The sequence below is a fragment of the Rhinopithecus roxellana genome, chromosome 8, assembly GCF_007565055.1.
Source record: "Rhinopithecus roxellana isolate Shanxi Qingling chromosome 8, ASM756505v1, whole genome shotgun sequence".
Classification (NCBI taxonomy): domain Eukaryota; kingdom Metazoa; phylum Chordata; class Mammalia; order Primates; family Cercopithecidae; genus Rhinopithecus; species Rhinopithecus roxellana.
Genome location: NC_044556.1, coordinates 133,594,481 through 133,616,283, shown reverse-complemented (window position 1 = coordinate 133,616,283; position 21,803 = coordinate 133,594,481). Strand labels below are relative to the sequence as shown.

At 38.3% G+C, this 21,803-nt stretch overlaps 1 protein-coding gene across 9 annotated transcripts in view; it reads right to left on the bottom strand.

The window, feature by feature from the left end:
* SMG7 (SMG7 nonsense mediated mRNA decay factor) overlaps window positions 1-21,803 on the bottom strand; it is an 88,238-nt gene that overhangs the window by 2,768 nt on the left and 63,667 nt on the right. For 5 of the 9 annotated variants that reach the window (XM_010368942.2, XM_030936430.1, XM_030936434.1 and 2 more), the window contains 11 exons: window positions 20,328-20,398; window positions 19,044-19,104; window positions 10,298-10,417; window positions 8,914-9,340; window positions 6,938-7,082; window positions 6,132-6,514; window positions 5,109-5,480; window positions 2,133-2,213; window positions 1,498-1,657; window positions 498-668; window positions 229-374 (listed from right to left, as the gene is read on the bottom strand). In XM_010368942.2, the coding sequence (XP_010367244.1) occupies window positions 229-374; window positions 498-668; window positions 1,498-1,657; window positions 2,133-2,213; window positions 5,109-5,480; window positions 6,132-6,514; window positions 6,938-7,082; window positions 8,914-9,340; window positions 10,298-10,417; window positions 19,044-19,104; window positions 20,328-20,398 (2,137 nt within the window). Of the gene's footprint in view, window positions 1-228; window positions 375-497; window positions 669-1,497; window positions 1,658-2,132; window positions 2,214-4,187; window positions 4,338-5,108; window positions 5,481-6,131; window positions 6,515-6,937; window positions 7,083-8,913; window positions 9,341-10,297; window positions 10,418-19,043; window positions 19,105-20,327; window positions 20,399-21,803 lie in introns of all 9 variants that reach the window. The other 4 variants (XM_030936432.1, XM_010368945.2, XM_030936433.1 and 1 more) reach the window with 2 other exon arrangements.

The window sequence follows — 21,803 nt, the reverse complement described above, 5'->3', positions numbered from 1 at the left end:
TTTGTTTTTGTCCTCCTGAAGACACTGCTTTACCACTAGTGAATTCAGAAATTAAAAATTATCACTCAAGAATCTTGTAAGGCAGACCATGTTTCTAGAACTTTGCTATATATGTGCTATGTATCAGTCAAATGCAAGGGCCTGAGAAGTCTAGCTATTTATGTGAATGAAAGCACAGACATTTTTGCTGTAATAATCTTGCGGTTCTTGTTCCTGAAATCTACTCACCTTTAGGCTTTCCATGAGGACAGCAGAGGAATCCTCCATGGAGGGGCCATGGCCTGTCCAGGTGGCACTCGGAGTGCTGGCCTGATGCCAACTGCTCTCAGAGGATGACGTCGCTGAGAGATAATCAATGCCAAACCCACCCATGGCTAAGGGATGAAAAGAGATAAGAAAAATTCAGGAAGATGTTCTATCACTACCAATTGCCAGACCCCAGGGAAGGCTAGAGTAAATTCTTTCAATTTTGCTTGGCAATGAAATGTAGATCTCACCTGGCTTATCAGTTTTCCACCGGTCTGCAGTCCTTCTATCCCTGTTATCTGGAGTCCCAATGGGTCCAAAATTGGAGAATGGAACAGAATTATGGTTGTGTGTTGGAGGAGAACTGGGCAGGCTGCTTGGGTTAGAGGAATGAGGAGACTGGCTGGCTGGTGTTGAATGATCTATTAAATAATAGTAACACAGGATATAGTAAATCATTGTTTCATAGACATACAAAGAACTACAGTTCCTATAGATCTGATCACTAAAATTCTAACAATAACCACAGGGCTTTGAAGGAAAGGGAAACTAAAGGCTCCAAAGAGATCTGCTAGATGCACTAATTTGCCCTGCCACACGTATCTAAGGCATATTCTTCGCCTTAAAAAAGCAAAACAAATCAGTAGGCAATTTTTGTCAACTGAATGAATGCACTATTCTGGCACGACTATTTCAGATACATATTTATTGGTCTTACGTATCAGAAAGAATTTGCTAACCTTAAGAATTACTATTTAGTCAGATTCTATTATAAGTTAAAAATCTCAATTTTAAAAAGTATGGAGCTGGGCACAGTGGTGTGCACCTGCAGTCCCAGCTACTTGGGAGGCTGAGATGGAAGGACTGCTTGAGCCCAGGAGTTTGAGTCTAGAATGGGCAACACAGCAAGATGCTGTCTCAAAAAAAAAAAAAAAAAAAAAAGAGAGCAATTTTTCTGCAAAGAATGAACACCTACAAATAAAACTAAAAAACAGCTGGGAACCTAAGACAGAACCTCTATTTTCTCCCTTACGTCTCTGCTGGCTACTGAGGATGTAAAAAGCTTTGTCAGTAGCATTTAATACATAAACTGGCTTTTTTCTATTTCCTTTCAGAAGTTACAAAAACAAAGAAACAAAAAAATAAAAAACCCAACAACTGATATATTTACAATTACAGAATCTCACTATCCCTTAATCAAACTGAGTGTACAGGAAATGCAAGGTCTGTAATTTAAAGAGTAGTTAATACCTGAACTGGCAGGAAGTGATGGAGACCACGGAGTCCCTTCAAAAAGGGAATACAGAGATGTTTCCTGGGGGGCCATTGAGGGATTGAGTTCTGCTTTGGAGCTGGATGTCAGGTTTTTCCCATATACCTCATTGAACATACTATTATTTGGGTATCTTTCCTGAAAGACATGACGGTGAAGTTATAAACTCACTCCAAGGAAAGAGATTTAAGAAAATCCAATGGCTCGTTCATGGATGCTGGGTACACCTTAAGCTTTTCTTAGGAAGAGAAAGTTTGAAGGCTTTTATTTCTTTCTGTTTCAATTTTCCAGTCAAATTAATTTTCCTCTTTGCTTTCTCTCACCCTTAAATTTGCTCTATGTAAATTATCCAGGTTGAAAATGTGAATAGTTTATTTGGCTCAACAACAGAGCCCTAAGGGTTTCAATATTAATGAGAAGTTAAAGGGTTTTAACTCATGATGTACAAGTCACTAGTATGCCCCAATCAGAGACAAGGGGGATAACATCAAATATCTGGAATACACTAATACATGGAAAATAAAGAAAAAACAGACATACTGAAACAGTATGAGAAAGACACTGATCAGCTGACACTAAAAGCACACAGCAGGATTCTTCACTGTTCACCTACCTGATTGAGAGAGAATCCGGTGAGGGACAGGAAAGAGGATGAATGTGACATGAGCTCTGAGGGCTTCTCCAGTAAGGATTTCTTCACAGTCCCAGAAAAAAAGGTAATTAAGTTATACCTTCCATTTTCTTAATATTAATCTTACCATACTATGGTATGGAACCAAAGCAAAAGCATGCCTGTATTCGCCCACTGAGTACAATTTGAGGCTCAGAAGATGTGAATTCAAATCTATTAATACCAAGACACTGCCTAAGTGCCAGTCGCCACAGGTGAGTAGAATCCTCCTTTTAGATCAAATCTAGTCAGAGATTCTATTCTGGCAGGGACCAGCGACCCTGGTAAACAGCACTCTAAGTGTTTATGAGGCGTGGACCTCAGGAATCCTCCTGTCAACAGTTGCACTTAAAATAATCTCAAAACAAAATGCTGAACTGTTCCAACACTGTTCCTCTCCACCCCACAATTTTTAAAACATTAACATTGGTGACTTTAAAAAAGCCTTTCAAATCCATTTGACTAATGTCTTTGTTAATACGCTTCTTAAGCAGCTCTATTTGCAGTATATAGTAAAATAGTTGCTAAAAGTCAAGTTTACATTTATTAATGGCCCTAGCAAAGTTATTAGGAGAAACAAAGTTGAATCTCTAATGCTGTCACTGAATAGCTGGCTAACAAAACATTACTAAATACCTACGACAAGAGAAGCACTTTGACATACGTTGTATCACTAATGTTAAATATAGGAAGGGTTATAGTCAAGGATTTTTTATTCATTGTTTCTTAAACACACACACAAAAAAAACAACAACAAAAAAAAACAAAACCCCTGAAGATACTCCCACTTGTTCTACCATCAGCTCCATTTCCAATGAAAGGAACACTAACGAAACAAGAACTAAGGGATTAGGAAACAAGTGGACACAGAAGCACTACTCTCAGTCCTTCAAGCCACTCCAGCATAAAAGCAGCAAGAAAGGCAAACACGTAGAGGCAACAGTATAGCAGCTGGGCTTCCACAATCCCTGTGCACTCAGTCATGGCACTACTACCATTGAAGTCTCCGGGGGGGTCTTTTATTGCTCTTATTTCATAACTTGGTATGGGGCCCCTACTGCTACCACCCAGGCAAATTCTTAACAGAACTTCAAGTGCCAGGGATGGCAGCAATGTCATGAAAGCTGTTAAGGTTTTATTTCTCTTGACACTAAAATTAATGTATTTTAATTTTACGAATGTGTGCTTGCCCTGTGTTTATGAGAAAGCAAGAAAGTAAAATTCACTATCTTTTAATGTTTTATTAAGTAATAGAGGAGGAAAAGCCTCATAGCATCCATCTTTCTTTCCATCTTTTATACTCCCCACTCACAGTAAAATATAATATGAACACTGACAAGCATACAGAATGATGTTCTTTGAAATGCATGATGTTCTCAGATTTTATTTTATGTGATTCTAGTTATTTATTTTGATATTTACTCATTTATGACACTCTGACAATGTTTATAAGTAGAATCCTCTTCATTTTCACTCATTCTGTTTATGAATCCAACTTTGAATTTAGATCAGGGCTCTTTCTGCATTTAGTTAACCAAACAAAAAAGAGCCATATACTATTCAATAATGTCAGTTAAAAAAAAAAATCGAGAACATATTTCCTTTCATATTTTGGCTACATATGAGAAACAAATCTCACTGTTCCTAAGCAAGATTAAATGACACTTAAAATTTCTGGGTCCAGATGGAAGTGTCACCTGCAAAGTGAGTTAATTTGTCACCATCACACCCTGTGTGTTACCAGCTCTGCAGAATGTTTTCTGGATAACACATAAAACTAAGGTATGTCTCTATGATTTGGGAGAAATATAAAGTCAGAAATGCTTTGGTATACCCTACTACCATCTTAAGGTTGGTTTAGGGAATTAGAAAATATGTTTTACAGTTCTGAAAAGGACAGCCCCAGGAAGACAAGAAATCACCTAATCTGTGTACTACAATATCTCAGAAAAGCAGCTGGGAGTTAGAGCAAGAAGCAGAATTATGTCAAATACATACAAAAAGGCTTCGTCCAGGAAGAGAGGCGAGAGGCCCCAGCAGAGCCGGGTAAAGATCAGGAGGGTTAGAAAAAATCAGCTCTTCCTCTTCCTCCAAGGCAGCCAGACTCTTTAACAGGTCCGGAGGAAGCAGAGGGGAGCTCTTGGGGTCCTAGTGACAGAAAGGATCACAGTGAGATGCAATAAGGGATAACAAAAGCATAAAGGAATAGTAGTATGATTAGGTGGAAGAAGATAACTAAAGTCAAGGGGATAGTGAGATAGATGGTATTAGGCAAAGAGAAAAAAGGCTCCGAAATGCAAAGGCAAAGCAACACAAGGACAATATTGGAGAAAGTTCAAGACAACAGAAAAGCAACAATACTGACAGAGCAGAACACAAAAGGTGAACGTGGCTAGTTAAGTAAAACAATGCTATGGAGCAAAATAATTAGCATCTCTTGTGCTAAGAAAGAAAGAAACAGATCTTTTAAAAAGTTACTAACATTCACCTGCTTCTCATGAATAAAAAAGGCAAAGAAAGGGACCTCCACTGTCCAAGATAACTGGTTAACTTTGTTCCTCTCAGAGAGCAATTTATTTAAGTATCAGTAAACCTATTTTTAAACTTAGATGATTCAGCCCAACTGAGAGGAGTGCTTTGTCTCAGAATTCTCTAACATGCTGTTTTAGAGACTTCTGTACATGGTTTCTTTGCCAGACCATCAGAGTTCTGAATCAGTTAACAGAATTCTTCAGCTTCCAAACTAAAACACACTGTGCAACTTTGAGGAGGAAACCAAGAGCTACATCAATACTCGGTGGCATTCTATGGTACTAAAGAATAAGAGTGGCCTCTTTATAAGATCCATTTGAGATATTCAAAAGACAGTCAACCCCAAACCTATCTCCAAAATGCCCGGTGATAGGAAAGAACACACACCTCAAATGGCATCCTGGGTACAGGATCCTGCTCTGGACGGAAGACTCCTGGTGACCGTTTGCCCCTGCGGTCTATATTTGCTTGCTGTGCCATTACAGATCTGTTATCAGCCATGCTGTAGGAAGAATCCCAGTAGAATTCTGGGACCTTGACTTCTGAGGGATTATGGTTATATGGCTCCATGGGAAAAGGCTTCATTTTTTTTTCTAGAGGCTGCTGCTGCATTACAGGAGGTTGCAATGACGGCTCAAACAGTTTTATGGGGTCTTGGGTCTGAAGGTAGTAGGGCTGTTTCACAGGCATAATTTTCCCTAATGGGCCTTGAACCTGAGGGGGATTCCACAGCTGTTTGGAGGCATCTGCCTGTTGATACTAAAAAAAGAGATGCCTGTCATCAAGGTGAGGATAAAATGCAATATTACTTATAATGAATGCTAAAGAATCACAGAATGAACTTGAGGTGTTTTCCAACCAACAAAACTCTAGGCAAGGCAGCAGTTTCCTTTACCATTTGGGCTTTTCAATACACAGAGTCTTTTGGGAACAGATTATGGGCACCAGACTCATATTTGCTTTTAATTCAACTATTTAAGAGGGTTAATGAATGAATGAATATATTTGTATAAGAGTGTTTGTTTCCCCTTTCTGCTTCAAGTGCTGTGCTTCAAATGACAACATTTAAGATCGGTGTCACATCTGTCTTAGTACCTCATCAAGACTGTGATTCTATTTCCCTAGTAGTTTATGTTCCTATAGAATTATTTGCAGAAAATCCATTTTCAATAAAATAGACACTTTGTAGCAGCCAAGAATGGTAGTTAAGATCTAGTATTATATGCTTTACAAAAGTAAGGAAAACATTTGAACTTTCATAAACAGTAGAGACAATACTTTTGCCTTCTCATAATCACTACAAATCTAAACAAGAAGTATGTCAAAGTTTAATCAGCATTTCTAACACTGAATCTTTCAGCATTTCCCTTTATTTCATTCTGCTGGACAGTACACACAACTGTAACTTACCTGCTGGAATCCAGAGTGGTGAGGCGGGCTTTTCCCCAAAGCCGGCACAGCTTTTGTAGGGGACTGTTGTTGCTGAGTTAGAGCTTGAACCTGCAACTGGCTTGTAGACTGTGCTGTTGGCTGAGCTGGTAAAGATGTAAGGGGTTGCTGGGAAGGTGGCTGTGATTGTTGAGGTCCCTGGTTCATTGGCCCTGGTCCAGAGGGCCGTTGCTGGCTGTAAGGAATGTGGGACTGTTTCCCAGCTTGCACCTGGTTTCCTGCTGGAGAGTGAGCTGTAGGCTGAAGAAAGGTTCCTGGGACAGAAACACCAGCTGGGAAGGTGTAACCTGAGCCCATAGAAAATGCCACAGGAGGGGGGATAACATATGTTGGTGGTGGAAACCCTTCAAAACAGAAGAACACAGATTTAGTTCTAAAGAAACAGCAAAAAATTCATTTTTTTTAAAACAGGTAAGTAGAGGGAGTCCTCTAACACATCATAAAAGAGATCAGTCATGTTGTCAATCTTTAATTTGATTTGAAGAATTAAAAATAGACTATTGACATTTTTCCTCTACCCACTGAAGTAATCAGTGTTCTGTAAGTAGCTTCTGTGTTCAGTGATAGGATTTCCTTCATAATAACAAACATGCACTTGCATGTACACTACACAGAAACATTTCAAAAATAATTTTATAAGCATTAGGGAAAATAGAACTTTCTTTGGGTTAGTAACATTACTCCAACAGAATACACATTTCTCAGTGAGTGAACAGAAATTCTTGCACAGAAAAGATTAAGTAGAAGAAATTATAAAACATATTTACCTGGCCTGCTGGGAAGAGGAGGGAAGGCTCCAGGGTGATGAATGGGGATGAACTGGGAGTTACTTGCTTGAGTTGGGGTTTGAGTTACAGGTGTTTTTCTGGCTTCAGACACTGGAGTCTTTCTTAGTTCTGTCTGGGATTTTACCTGTGACCAAGAGAAGCAAAACTATAATAAACTGAAACTCAAATGTGTCAGAAAAAAGACCCTACTCTTAAGAAAGTATTTAAAACCTCATTAGATCAAAAAGGACATGCTGAAGATATTTAAATTCACCTAAGTTAAAAATGGAATATCAAAGCAAATTATTTAATAGCCAATAAAAGATAATTTTACTACCTTAGTTTTACTAATTATTTTGCTTTCCCATGATCACAAAAATCCAAATATGTAAAGGACCTTAGAGTCCATTTGTTTTACAAATGAGATGCCTGATGCTAACAAGCTGAAAAAAACTTGTCTATGACTTTAAGTTGCTTGTTCTGGGGCCCAGGGTTCTCTATACTCTAATTCATTAAACAGCATACATGAATTATGAACTAATAATGACCGTTAACCCATAGGTCAGTTATTTTGGCCCTTAGTTTAATTTCATCTGGGTAGCCATATGTGTACAGTCAGGCATCCACCTTCCACCCTGCAACTTTACCACCCTTCAGAATAAATAAGGATATTTTCAGCAGTAAGGAACAGGCCCTGAGATCCTATAGATGGAGCCAGAGAGTAGATGTCATATGCACCGCTCAAAGTTGAGCAAAATCAGGGAAAATTATTAGCATTTATAGAAAACTCAGGACGAGGTACAGAGTGTGGTGATATGTTGACTCTTTTCTTTCTTTAATCATTTATGGCTGATTTGAGATGGATGAGAAACCTCAAAAAAGGAGATTCTATTTTCAGTCGGACCTTATTGGGAGCAGTTAGAGAATGGAGGCAGGGTAAGCAGAAAATGCTGGACTCATTATCCCTAAAACTCTGATCCTTTGGCTTTCTAGTTCATTTTTCTTCCCTTGCCTTTCCCTAGCATCTCTCTCCCCCATGTCTTAATTTCTACCTTGTCTTTTGTTTCTCTCCCTGATATAATATTAAAATGGAACTATTATTTTCTTATTTTTCTTTCTCAAAAAAAATTAGAGAAATACATCAAAGGTACTATTTATTTGTAAGCAGCCTTCAACAATGTAAACTTTCTCATGCAAACACAGTACATTTGCTAAAATGTGTTAACAATTCACATGGCCACTTAAGTATTTATTCAAACATTAATAGTCTCAATAAAACCATCACAGAATAAAGGCCCTTTTCTGTTTATATGAAATCATCTTATCTATTTGGAAAAATATTTTAATAAAAAGAAAGTCACAAGTAACTGAGCAGTGCTTATCTTTTCCCAGCAAGAAACCTGGGTTCTTCCTTTATAAATTCCCAGGATCCAGGATAAGATTAAAGTGGTATTAATATCACTAGCTGGGACAAGTATAATTGTCAAGAAAAAAAGCCTCATATTTTTCCAAGAAGAAAATACATATATACGTGTGTATGTATATTACGGTGAATCTTAAAAAAAAAAAAAAAAAAAAAAAACCCACATAAGCCTTAATATAGTTTTGGTTCTAGTGGATCTACAGAAGACCCCAAATCTCCACTACAGCATTGACAAATGGTAGTTATTATCTTCCAAATAAAATATAATCCTGTGTGAAACTGACGACTCTGCAACTAATCCTTTCAAACTGCTTAAACTGGAGAGGACTGACAAAAGTGTCAAATCAGGTTGAGATTTTTTTTTTCACTCACAATTCCCAAGCATTGATAAAATGACCATCTATCACAGCTCTTTATATAACCTTACTATGCATTTAAATAATGCATTTAAACTTCCAGGACAGCCAATTCTCATGGCTTTAGAACAAAATGAAAAATCTTGCCTTTTCTGTGAGCCTTCCTCTACCTGCTTTATAGTTCAAATACAGCTTACCTGCACTGCCACATTCTGCTTTCCTGTTTCCTGTAACTTTTCTAAGGTGCATTTCTTGGTTTCAGTTTTCCTCTTGTTGTTGTCCTTCTTTCCATCATTCTTAGTTACAGTTATTCCTTTGCTATAGTCCCTTCTCACCTCTTTGGGAGGAAAACTTCTTCCTTGGTCTCTGTTCACTTCTCGTGGCTTAATGTTTTCTTTGAAGGTAACCACTGGCTTCTCTCCTGTGTCACAGTTGTTGCTTAAATTTCGGCTTGTAGATAGCACTGATTTTAGCCCTGGGCTCCCATCTGCAGCCAGCGACTCTATCACAGATGTTTCTTGCAGAATGAGGTTCTCTTTGGCTTCACTGGGGTCTTCCAGTATTAATTCTGGGATTTCTGTGATAAACAACAATTTCCCTACCTCATTTTCACACTGAATCAGCCTAAAAAAGCAAAAATAAATCCATATATGAAAAACATTAACTTAAAAAATAACAACTGAATTGTGTGTGGATCCAAGTCAATATATTCCTAGCACTAATAACCACGGAAACAGCTGGATATAACAATGTGGATTCAGGTAACACAAAAAGTAGTTATGTAGAAACTGAGGTTCTCATTATCACACTTCACATCGTCACAACGTATCCCTCCCTCTGCTCTTTCAACGTTTGCCAGAACTTACATTTTCTGAGCATGCTTCAAGTGCAAGACACTAGTCTAGGGCCCTTGAAGGTAGCTATATATAATTCCTATTTTATAGATGTGAAAATTGAAGCTCGGAGGTGGTAAGTTCATTCAAACATGCAAGCATTTAAGTACCTACTGTATGACAGAAACCTGAATACAAAATTGAATAAGCAGTACTGACTTTCGAAAGGTTATAATCTACTGGGGAGATCCCAAGGACACCCACTTGAGAAGCTGCAGAACTAGAAATGGGACTCAAACCAATCGAATGACAAAACCTGTGTTCTTTCCCCTACACTAATGACCACGTCTGCTTTGTACTGAACTGGCTACTGGCACCATCTTAGTCTGTCCTGCCTGAAACTGACCACCATGCCCAGGCCAATACAAATTACCATGACTGTGGAAGTACAATTCAGTTATAGAGTTACAGACATATTTATAAATTAGAGCAGAAACTCATGATAAACAAAAAAGACAACCAAGTTCTCTATAATACACAATAAGGAGAACAGAGATTCTAAATAAAGATATACTTACTCACTAAGTTTATAATTAGATGTTGTGCTACCAGTATGTCAACTTAAGAGTTCACGATCAACAATATTTATACCAAAGTCTAAAAAATACGTAACTTGTGAGATGTGTGTGTGTGTGTTTATCTAAAAAGGTGGTTAAAAAAGGACAGACCAGAAGCTCCATGGACATACCTTGGCTGATTATCAGCAATCCATTTGCCTATAGTGATCAAGCGCTGCTGTCGTAATCGTCGTTGCTGGCCTTCTTTGTCTCCTGTAATACCCTGGTGACCTTTGGAAAAATCCAAGTTCCTAAAATTGACACAAACAAGTTATGAGAATATTAAATTGCTAAAGATATTTTCCAGGCAACCAAGTTCACCTGATTAACTATAATGGCTTCAGATTATTTTCCATATAGGTGAGCTACTTGAGGTAATCAACTGCACTTACTAGAATTTATACTCCCAGAGATTTTTACAAACTATGAAATAAAGCAGAAAAGAAAATATACAAACTCATTACATTAATGTAGTATTTTTACTCACATTTTACTTTCTAGTTGGGGAGCTCAAATAAACCACAACTTTGTATTAGAAAAGATGCTTTTATCATTTTAAGAATAAAGTTTTATAAACACTTATCTTGCATGCTAAGTAATTTGCTTGAAATGACCACGGCAATGCTAAGAGTCTCTGAGGTGCCTATTCCAATCAATAATATTAATCTATCCGCTTTATGGCAGACCCTTCTAAATCAGAAAAATGTATAAATATCATAAAGCATATAGAGTAACTCATTGATATCAGAAGGGTAAACCAACCTGAGAAAATAAAGCTTTCTCAGATTTCTCATTAAACTTTTTTTTTTAAAGAAGATTTAAGAATTGCCAGGCACAAGGCTAGATGCTGAGGACACAAAGATAAATAAGAGTCCCTATCTTTGGGAATAAATAATTATGATTCAATCTGATAAGGATCATAATAAGAACTATGCAAAGAGTAAGTGAATATAGTAAAAGGAGGATGAGTTCCTTCTGAGAAGCTCTGAAAGGTTTCATAGAGTGACAGCTGAGCTGGACCTTGACAGGTATGGCTAAGTGCTTACCAAGCTGGTGATGGAAGGGCAGCAGAGGAGAAGGAAATGTTCTAGACACAACGTGAACAAAGGTGTGGAGGAATAAAAACAGGGAGCTATTCAAGTATAGCACATAGTGTATAGAGTTTATAAATATTGGGGGAAGTGGCAGAAAATAAGGCTGAACAACTGAGAGCTGGATAGTGCTGGAACTTGAGCATCAAGCTAAAAGAGACAGTGGGGCAATCAGGAATGGGTAAATACAAATATCAGTCAGAGTGTGGGGTGGGGGCACACCCAAGATGGCCGAATAGGAAGAACTCCAGCCTCCAGCTCCCAGTGTGAGCCACACAGAACATGGGTGATTTCTGCATTTTCAACTGAGATACCGGGTTCATCTAACTGCAGCGTGTCGGACAGTTGGCGCTGGTCTGCGAGTGCAGCCCGACCAGCGAGAGCTGAAGCAGGGCGAGGCATCGCCTCACCTGTGAAGCGCAAGGGGGAAGGGAATTCCTTTTCCTAGCCAAAGGAAAGTGAGACACACAACACCTGGAAAATCGGGTAATTCCCACCCTAATACTGCGCTTTACCAAGGGTCTTAGCAAACGGTACACCAGGAGATTATATCCCACACCGTCCCTCATTGCTAGCACAGCAGTCTGAGATCTAACTGCAAGGCTGCAGTGAGGCTGGGGTAGGGGTGCCCGCCATTGCTGGGGCTTAAGTGGGTAAACAAAGGCGCCTGGAAGCTCGAATTGGGTGGAGCCCACCACAGCTCAAGGAGGCCGACTTACCTCTGTAGACACTTCCTCTGGGGACAGGTCATAGCTAAACAAAAAGGAGCAGAAACCTCGGCAGAGGTAAACGCCCCTGTCTGACAGCTTTCAAGAGAGCAGTGGATCTCCCAGCACGGAGGCTGAGATCTGAGAACAGACAGACTGCCTGCTCAAGTGGGTCCCTGACCCCTGAGTAGCCTAACTGGGAGACATCCCCTACTAGGTGCAGATCGACACCTCACACCTCACACAGCTGGGTACACCCCTGAGATGAAGCTTCCAGAGCAAGAATCAGACAACAACACTTGCTGTTCACCAATATTCTATCTTCTGCAGCCTCCGCTGCTGATACTCAGGCAAACAGGGTCTGGACTGGACCTCAAGCAAACTCCAACAGACCTACAGCTGAGGGTCCTGACTGTTGGAAAGAAAACTAACAAACAGAAAGGACACCCACACCAAAACCCCATCAGTACGTCACCATCATCAAAGACCAAAGGCAGATAAAACCACAAAGATGGGGAAAAAGCAGTGCAGAAAAGCTGGAAATTCAAAAAATCAGAGCGCATCTCCCCCTCCAAAGGAACACAGCTCATCGCCAGCAACAGAACAAAGCTGGACAGAGAATGACTTTGGCGAGTTGAGAGAAGGCGGCTTCAGTCAATCAAACTTCTCAGAGCTAAAGGAGGAACTATGTAACCAGCGCAAAGAAACTAAAAACCTTGAAAACAGAATGGATGAGTGGATAACTAGAATAATCAATGCAGAGAAGACCTTAAAAGAACTGATACAGATGAAAACCATAACACGAGAACTACGTGACAAATGCACAAGCTTCAGTAACCAATTCAATCAACTGGAAGAAAGAGTATCAGCGACTGAAGATCAAAGGAATGAAATGAAGTGAGAAGAGAAGTGTAGAGAAAAAAGAGTAAAAAGAAATGAACAAAGCCTCCAAGAAGTATGGGATTATGTGAAAAGACCAAATCTATGTCTGATTGGTGTGCCTGAAAGTGACAGGGAAAATGGAACCAAGTTGGAAAACACTCTTCAGGATATCATCCAGAACATCCCCAACCTAGTAAGGCAGGCCAACATTCAAATTCAGGAAATACAGAGAACACTACAAAGATACTCCTCAAGAAGAGCAACTCCAAGACACATAACTGTCAGATTCACCAAAGTTGAAATGAAGAAAAAACGTTAAGGGCAGCCAGAGAGAAAGGTCAGGTTACCCACAAAGGGAAGCCCATCAGATTAACAGCAGATCTCTCGGTAGAAACTCTACAAGCCAGAAAAGAGTGGGGGGTCAATATTCAACATTCTTAAAGAAAAGCATTTTCAACCCAGAATTTCATATCCAGCCAAACTAAGTTTCATAAGTGAAGGAGAAATAAAATCCTTTACAGACAAGCAAATGCTTAGAGATTTTGTCACAAGGCCTGCCCTACAAGAGATCCTGACGGAAGCACTAAACATGGAAAGGAACAACAGGTACCAGCCATTGCAAAAACATGTCAAAAGGTAAAGTCCATCAATGCTAGGAAAAAACTGCATCAACTAGCGAGCAAAATAACCAGCCAATATTATAATGACAGGATCAAGTTCACACAAAACAATATTAACCTTAAATGTAAATGGACTAAATGGTCCAATTAAAAGACACAGACTGGCAAACTGGATGAAGAGTCAAGACCTATCAGTTTGCTGTATTCAGGAGACCCGCCTCACATGCAGAGACACACATAGGCTCAAAATAAAGGGATGCAGGAAGATCTACCAAGCAAATGGAAAACAAAAAAAGCAGGGGTTGCAATCCTAGTCTCTGATAAAACAGACTTTAAACCATCAAAGATCAAAAGAGACAAAGAAGGCCATTACATACTGGTAAAGGGATCAATTCATCAGGAAGAGCTAACTATCCTAAATATATATGCACCCAATACAGGAGCACCCAGATTCATAAAGCAAAGTCCTTAGAGACTTACAAAGAGACTTAAGACTCCCATACAATAATAATGGGAGACTTTAACACCCCACTGTCAACATTAGACAGATCAACGAGACAGAAAGTAAACAAGGATATACAGGAATTGAACTCAACTCTGCACCAAGCAGACCTAAGAGATATCTACAGAACTCTCCACCCCAAATCAACAGAATATACATTCTTCTCAGCACCACATCGCACTTATTCCAAAATTGACCACATAGTTGGAAGTAAAGTACTCCTCAGCAAATGTAAAAGAACAGAAATTATAACAAACTGTCTCTCAGACCACAGTGCAATCAAACTAGAACTCAGGACTAAGAAGCTCAATCAAAATCGCTCAACTACATGGAACTGAACAACCTGCTCCTGAATGACTACTGGGTACATAACAAAATGAAGGCAGAAATAAAGATGTTCTTTGAAACCAAAGAGAACAAAGATACAACATACCAGAATCTCTGGGACACATTTAAAGCAGTGTGTAGAGGGAAATTTATAGCACTAAATGCCCACAAGAGAAAGCAGGAAAGATCTAAAATTGACACCCTAACATCACAATTAAAAGAACTAGAGAAGCAAGAGCAAACACATTCAAAAGCTAGCAGAAGGCAAGAAATAACTAAGATCAGAGAGGAAATGAAGGAGATAGAGACACAAAAAACCCTCCAAAAAAACCATGAATCCAGGAGTTGGTTTTCTGAAAAGATCAACAAAATTGATAGACTGCTAGCAAGACTAATAAAGGAGAGAAGAATCAAATAGACGCAATAAAAAATGATAAAGGGGATATCACCACTGACCCCACAGAAATACAAACTACCATCAGAGAATACTATAAACACCTCTACGCAAATAAACTAGAAAACCTAGAAGAAATGGATAATTTCCTTACACTATCCCAAGACTAAACCAGCAAGAAGTTGAATCCCGGAATAGACCAACAGCAGGCTCTGAAATTGAGGCAATAATTAATAGCCTATCAACCAAAAAACGTCCAGGACCAGACGGATTCAAAGCCGAATTCTACCAGAGGTACAAGGAGGAGTTGGTACCATTCCTTCTGAAACTATTCCAATCAATAGAAAAAGAGGGAATCCTCCCTAACTCATTTTACAAGGCCAACATCATCCTGATACTAAAGCCTGACAGAGATACAACAAAAAAAGAGAATTTTAGACCAATATCCCTGATGAACATCGATGCAAAAATCCTCAATAAAATACTGGCAAATCGAATCCAGCAGCACATCAAAAAGCTTATGCACCATGATCAAGTGGGCTTCATCCCTGGGATGCAAGGCTGGTTCAACATATGCAAATCAATAAACGTAATCCAGCATATAAACAGAACCAAAGACAAAAACCACATGATTATCTCAACAGATGCAGAAAAGGCCTGTGACAAAATTCAACAGCCCTTCACGCTAAAAACTCTCAATAAATTCGGTATTGATGGAACATATCTCAAAATAATAAGAGTTATTTATGACAAACCCACAGCCAATATCATACTGAATGGGCAAAAACTGAAAGCACTCCCTTTGAAAACTGGCACAAGACAGGGATGCCCTCTCTCACCGCTCCTATTCAACATAGTGTTGGAAGTTCTGGCTAGGGCAATCAGGCAGGAGAAAGAAATGAAAGGTATTCAGTTAGGAAAAGAAGAAGTCAAATTGTCTCTGTTTGCAGATGACATGATTGTATATTTAGAAAACCCCATCATCTCAGCCTAACATCTCCTATGGCTGATAAGCAACTTCAGCAAAGTCTAAGGATACAAAATCAATGTGCAAAAATCACAAGCATTCTTATACATCAGTAACAGACAAACAGAGAGCCAAACCATGAATGAACTCCCATTCACAATAGCTTCAAAGAGAATAAAATACCTAAGGGATGTAAAGGACCTCTTCAAGGAGAACTACAAACCACTGCTCAGTGAAATAAAAGAGGACACAAACAAATGGAAGAACATACCATGCTCATGGATAGGAAGAATCAATATTGTGAAAATGGCCATACTGCCCAAGGTAATTTATAGATTCAATGCCATCCCCATTAAGCTACCAATGACTTCCTTCACAGAATTAGAAAAAACTGCTTTAAAGTTCATATGGAACCAAAAAAGACCCCGCCCTGCCAAGAAAATCCTAAGCCAAAAGAACAAAGCTGGAGGCATCACACTACCTGACTTCAAACTATGCTACAAGGCTATAGTAACCAAAACAGAGATATAGACCAAAGGAACAGAACAGAACCCTCAGAAATAATACCACACATCTACAGCCATCTGATCTTTCACAAACCTGACAAAAACAAGAAATGGGAAAGGATTCCCTATTTAATAAATGGTGCTGGGAAAATCGGCTAGCCATAAGTAGAAAGCTGAAACTGGATTCTTTCCTTACTCCTTATACGAAAATTAATTCAAGATGGATTAGACTTAAATGTTAGACCTAAAACCATAAAAACCCTAGAAGAAAAGCTAGGTAATACCATTCAGGACATAGGCATGGGCAAGGACTTCATGTCTAAAACACCAAAAGCAATGGCAACAAAAGTCAAAATTGACCAATGGTATCCAATTAAACTAAAGGGCTTCTGCACAGCAAAAGAAACTACCATCAGAGTGAAAAGGCAACCTACAGAATGGGAGAAAATTTTTGCAATCTACTCATCTGACAAAGGGCTAATATCTAGAACTGAATCAAATTTACAAGAAAAAAACAACCCCATGAAAAAGTGGGCAAAGGATATGAACAGACACTTCTCAAAAGAAGACATTCATACAGCCAACAGACACATGAAAAAATGCTCATCATCACTCGCCACCAGAGAAATGCAAATCAAAACCACAATGAGATACCATGTCACACCAGTTAGAATGGCAATCATTAAAAAATCAGGAAACAACAGGTGCTGGAGAGGATGTGGAGAAATAGGAACACTTTCACACTGTTGGTGGGACTGTAAACTAGTTCAACCATTGTGGAAAACAGTGTGGCGATTCCTCGAGGATCTAGAACTAAAAATACCATTTGACCCAGCCATCCCATTACTGGGGATATACCGAAAGGATTATAAGTCATGCTGCTATAAAGACACATGCGGCACTATTCACAATAGCAAAGACTTGGAATCAACCCAAATGTCCATCAGTGACAGACTGGATTAAGAAAATGTGGCACATATACACCATGGAATACTATGCAGCCAGCCACAAAAAAGGATGAGTTTGCGTCCTTTGTAGGGACATGGATGCAGCTGGAAACCATCATTCTCAGCAAATTATCGCAAGAACAGAAAACCAAACACTGTATGTTCTCACTCATAGGTGGGAATTGAACAATGAGATCACTTGGACACAGGAAGGGGATCATCACACACCGGGGCCTATTGTGGGGAGGGGTGAGGGGGGAAGGATAGCATTAGGAGATATACCTAATGTAAATGACGAGTTAATGGGTGCAGCACACTAACATGGCACATGTATACATATGTAACAAACCTGCACATTGTGCACATGTACCCTAGAACTTAAAGTATAATAAAAGTAAATAAATAAATAAATAAAAATATTAGTCATGCGACATCACTATTTCCATACTTAAAAACTGTAATTGTAGAGGCAGTGCAGAAACAGACTATAGGAGGAGAGGAACTATACTTAGGGAGGTTTTTATACTTCAGGTAAACTGGTGATAAAAGCCTGAACTATGTATGGGGAAATAAGTGGAAAGAGTTGAACCTAAGAACCATTTCAGACGCAGAATTATAAAGGCTTGGTGAGAAAGACAAATGGAAACAAGGATTTTTCAGATTTTTAGCTTGGTCATATAGATGGGTAATGCCACAGGCACAGACTGAAAATATAAAAAGAAGATTGCTTTTTGGCTGACCAAATCGGAAAATATAAGCTCAATTTTTGGTCATGTTAAAGTTTAAAATGCATAAGGGAGGTTAGATTGTTAGAATATGCATCCAAACTTCAAGAGAAGTCAGAGCTGAAAATTTGGGACATACCATTCAAGAGACATAGGGATGGATTTGATCAACAGGGTGAATGTAGAAAGTGGGAAGGAAAGGGCAAGAAGATAATCCTGGAAAACAACAACATTCAGAGACATGTAGTTGAAAAGAAATAGTGAAAAAGACTGAGTGCTAAGGGTGGGAAAAATAGTTATCAGAGAGCTAAGGAAAAAGGTTTCATGAAGGAAGGAAATCAACGGACTCAATGCTGAAGAAAATTCAATAGGATAAAGATTATAGTCACTGGATTTTGGTATCTAGAAGGCACTGATAGTTTAAACCGCAGTAGGCTGAAAATGATTGGGAGCTGAAATGACGTCAGTCAGGTTGGCCCACACTATTCTTTTTCTTCTTTTTTGAGACAGAGTCTCGCTCTGTCACCCAGGCTGGAGTGCAGTGGCGTGATCTCAGCTCACTGCGACCTCTGCCTCCCAGGTTCAAGCGATTCTCCTGCCTCAGCCTCCTGGGTAGCTGGGACTATAGGTGCCAGCTACCATGCCCGGCTAATTTTTTTTGTATTTTTAGTAGAGACAGGGTTTCGCCAGGTTAGCCAGAATGGTCTCCATCTCCTGACCTCATGATACACCTGCCTCCACCTCCCAAAGTGCACACTACTCTTTTTAAGAAGTTTGATGATGAAAGGATAAGACAACGTAGGAAGACAGGCGGATGTAAATTCATTTTATCTTTTTAAAAGAATGGGGCACACTTAAATGTTACTAGGCTAAAGGGAATTAGTTGTTAAAAAAAGAAAGGAAAGAAAGACAAGACACTGGAAATACAATGCAGAGAGGATAACAGATGGGGCAAGGTTCTTAGGGAGGTGAGAAGGGATAGGATCAAGGGCACAGGTGGAAAGGTTACATTTTAATTTTTATTATACAGGAATTGAAAGCGTGACATACACAAATCCAATTCACAACAAACTTTCACTATTAGTTGCTGTTACAAAAATAACACACAGCTGGGAAGATTAAAGGTTCCTCTACATCCAAGCCCAATTCCCTGTTAATTTTAATACTGCAATTACTGGCAATGATAAAGGTACTTCAGCTATCACCTACCTGAAAGAAGGTCTCAATGCCAAGAATCCTTGTAATTCAAACTCCTCTGGAAGTGGTGTCGCTAAAGGGTCAAAATCAAAATTCGCAAACATTTTAATTAAAATGTTGTTTGGTAGAATACTGTTCACTAAAATTTTTTTAAAAATTAACATGCAGAAAGAAATTATAATGCTTATAGTTCTCTGCTCTTCTTTATAGTAATCCTGATGAAAATAACTCACCTGTCAAAACTCTGCATGTTATCTTTAGGACAAAGACATTCCCCTAATACTCCCTTAATACTCAATGCTGAGGAGAATGGCTTTTTAAAAAATCAGCAGTCTTAAAAATTCATAGTTTTGGATCCAGCAATCCCAATGTTTAGATTACCTGTCTCTTTTTACTGAAAGTACTGAATAACACTGACATGATCTGAGAGCTTGCAAGAAATGCAGAATCTTGGGCACTAATTCAAAACTACTGAATCATAAACTGTACTTTAAAAAGATTCAGGTGATTTATGTGCAAATTAATGCCTGAAGAGCACGGATTAGAAAAAAAAAAGTCAGAAAGAAGCCAAGCCAGAGGTTGTTCAGTGCAGCATTATTTACAATGGGGAAAATTGTAAAGCAACGGAAAGCACGTAAACGGATTATAACACTTCCGTAAGATGGAATATTATGAAGCCAGTAAAAGTCATGTTTTCGAAATGCTTAATGACACAATAAAATGCTAACAATATAATACTAAATTTCAAAATCAGGCACAAAACTTTATTTGATATGAATCATTTCCTGTGTGTGTGTGTGTGTGTACATGTAAGAAAAAGGCCCAAAGAAGATACACTATCGTGACTAGTAAAAGGTATCTCTGTATGGGAGATTTGTGTTCTGTTTGTACTAAATTTTCTATGATGAGTAAGTATTACTCTGACAGAGCAATGTTCACATTAATTGCTTTTTTTTTAATAGTAAGAATGAGGAGGAAGGAAAGACAGAAAGAATCTGAAGGTATTACACTCTCTGAACTCCTATTTGAATGATGCTATTAAGATGCCAGAAGAACTGGGAGAACATTATCTACTTCCACCCACTTACTGTAGAGTTCACAGTCACTTCTGAGATACTGAATGTAAAATCAATCATTCATCACCAAAAACCTCTTACTGTAGAGTTCACAGTCACTTCTGAGATACTGAATTTAAAATCAATCATTCATCACCAAAAACCTCTTTTTCTCTGGCCTTAAGCACACCATTGATGATGGAGAACCACATAAACAACACAAGGTTAGGGTAGCCCTTACCACTAGTACTTGAGAGGTCCTCTTCATGCGGATGGAAACTATTCAGAAGAGAAATCAACCAGGGCCAAATGCTGTAAATTAAAGAAACAGTTCAGACTTTATTTTTATATAAGAGAAACCAGAACACTAATAAGCCATGAAAATGGTATCTACGGGTCCTGTACTTTATGTATTTTTCCCTTATTTCAGCATTTCAAAGGCTGTATAATTTTTAAAAATGTATTTTCAAAGATACACTAGATAGTGATAAAGATACAACAAAAGGGACAAATTTCCACGACAGAGACCTACTACTACTGTAGATCATTTTCTATGCTCCTAATTCAACAAACAGTGAAAATAATGTCAGTTTTAAACATGGAAAACTGAAATAGGCTGAGAAAATTCTGAGCAAAGGAACAACATACTATGTTTTTATAGAGTTTTCACATACATTATGAGTTGCGGAATCCGCTGTTAGTTCTTTAATCTATGATAAGGTATGGTTATACCACACAAATCACATTCCCTGTTCAAGGCAATAACGCCTCTTTTTTCATGGTACAAAAAGTCCACATTTTAACAACAGCCTGAACTCTAAACTCTGTTTCCTAATACACAAATTTTGTGAAAGCTTACACATGAAATATTAGAACATATTCTTTCCACTATTCAGAAGTAAGTTCTATATATGTATTTGTTAACTGTGTCCTTGGTTCCTGAGTCAGGTATGTTAAAGTTTCCATTATGGATATAGATTTATAAATATCACTTTACATATAAACATTTGTATCAAAATCTCTGTTATCTTTCAAACATAAGAGCAATTTATAAATCTAATGTAATATATATGACAGGGCAAAACTTTTGAAGTGAGACAAATCCAAGTAGTTTGAATGTTCATTTGCTGGGGTGAGGAATAGATGTGATGGGTGGAAGTAGCCATGTTGCTTAAAATTATTTGGTTAAAATAATTAGCTTAAAATAATTTGGTTTTGGCCTGGAAACAATTACTTTGATTTTCCTACAGTAGACTCATGTATCTAATCACATTCTCCTTAATATGAAGCTTACCTTTGAATATATATCAACCAATTTTTATCAAAAAAAGAAAAAGAAAAAGAAAAGCATGAGGTGAAGTGCCCAGGATAGAGAAACTGGATGTAAATAATCACACTATGGAAAACTGCAAGTTAACAACTATTTGGGACAGTTGTACACTCTGAAATATGGGAATATGCTACTTTAAAAATATCAACAAATATATACCATATATAAACAAATACTGAAGAATAATAGTCTGCTACAAACCTTTGGAGATATAACAGATTATAAGAGATAGCTGGAAAAAAGGTCAGTAATCTAAAAAAGAATATTATACTGGTACAATGTTTTCATGCAACATAAGCTCTCAAGAAAACACTGTAGAAAAAGCACATGAGTGGATGACCTAATGATATACTGCTTTACCCTATAACTATTTTCCACAAAGGAAAA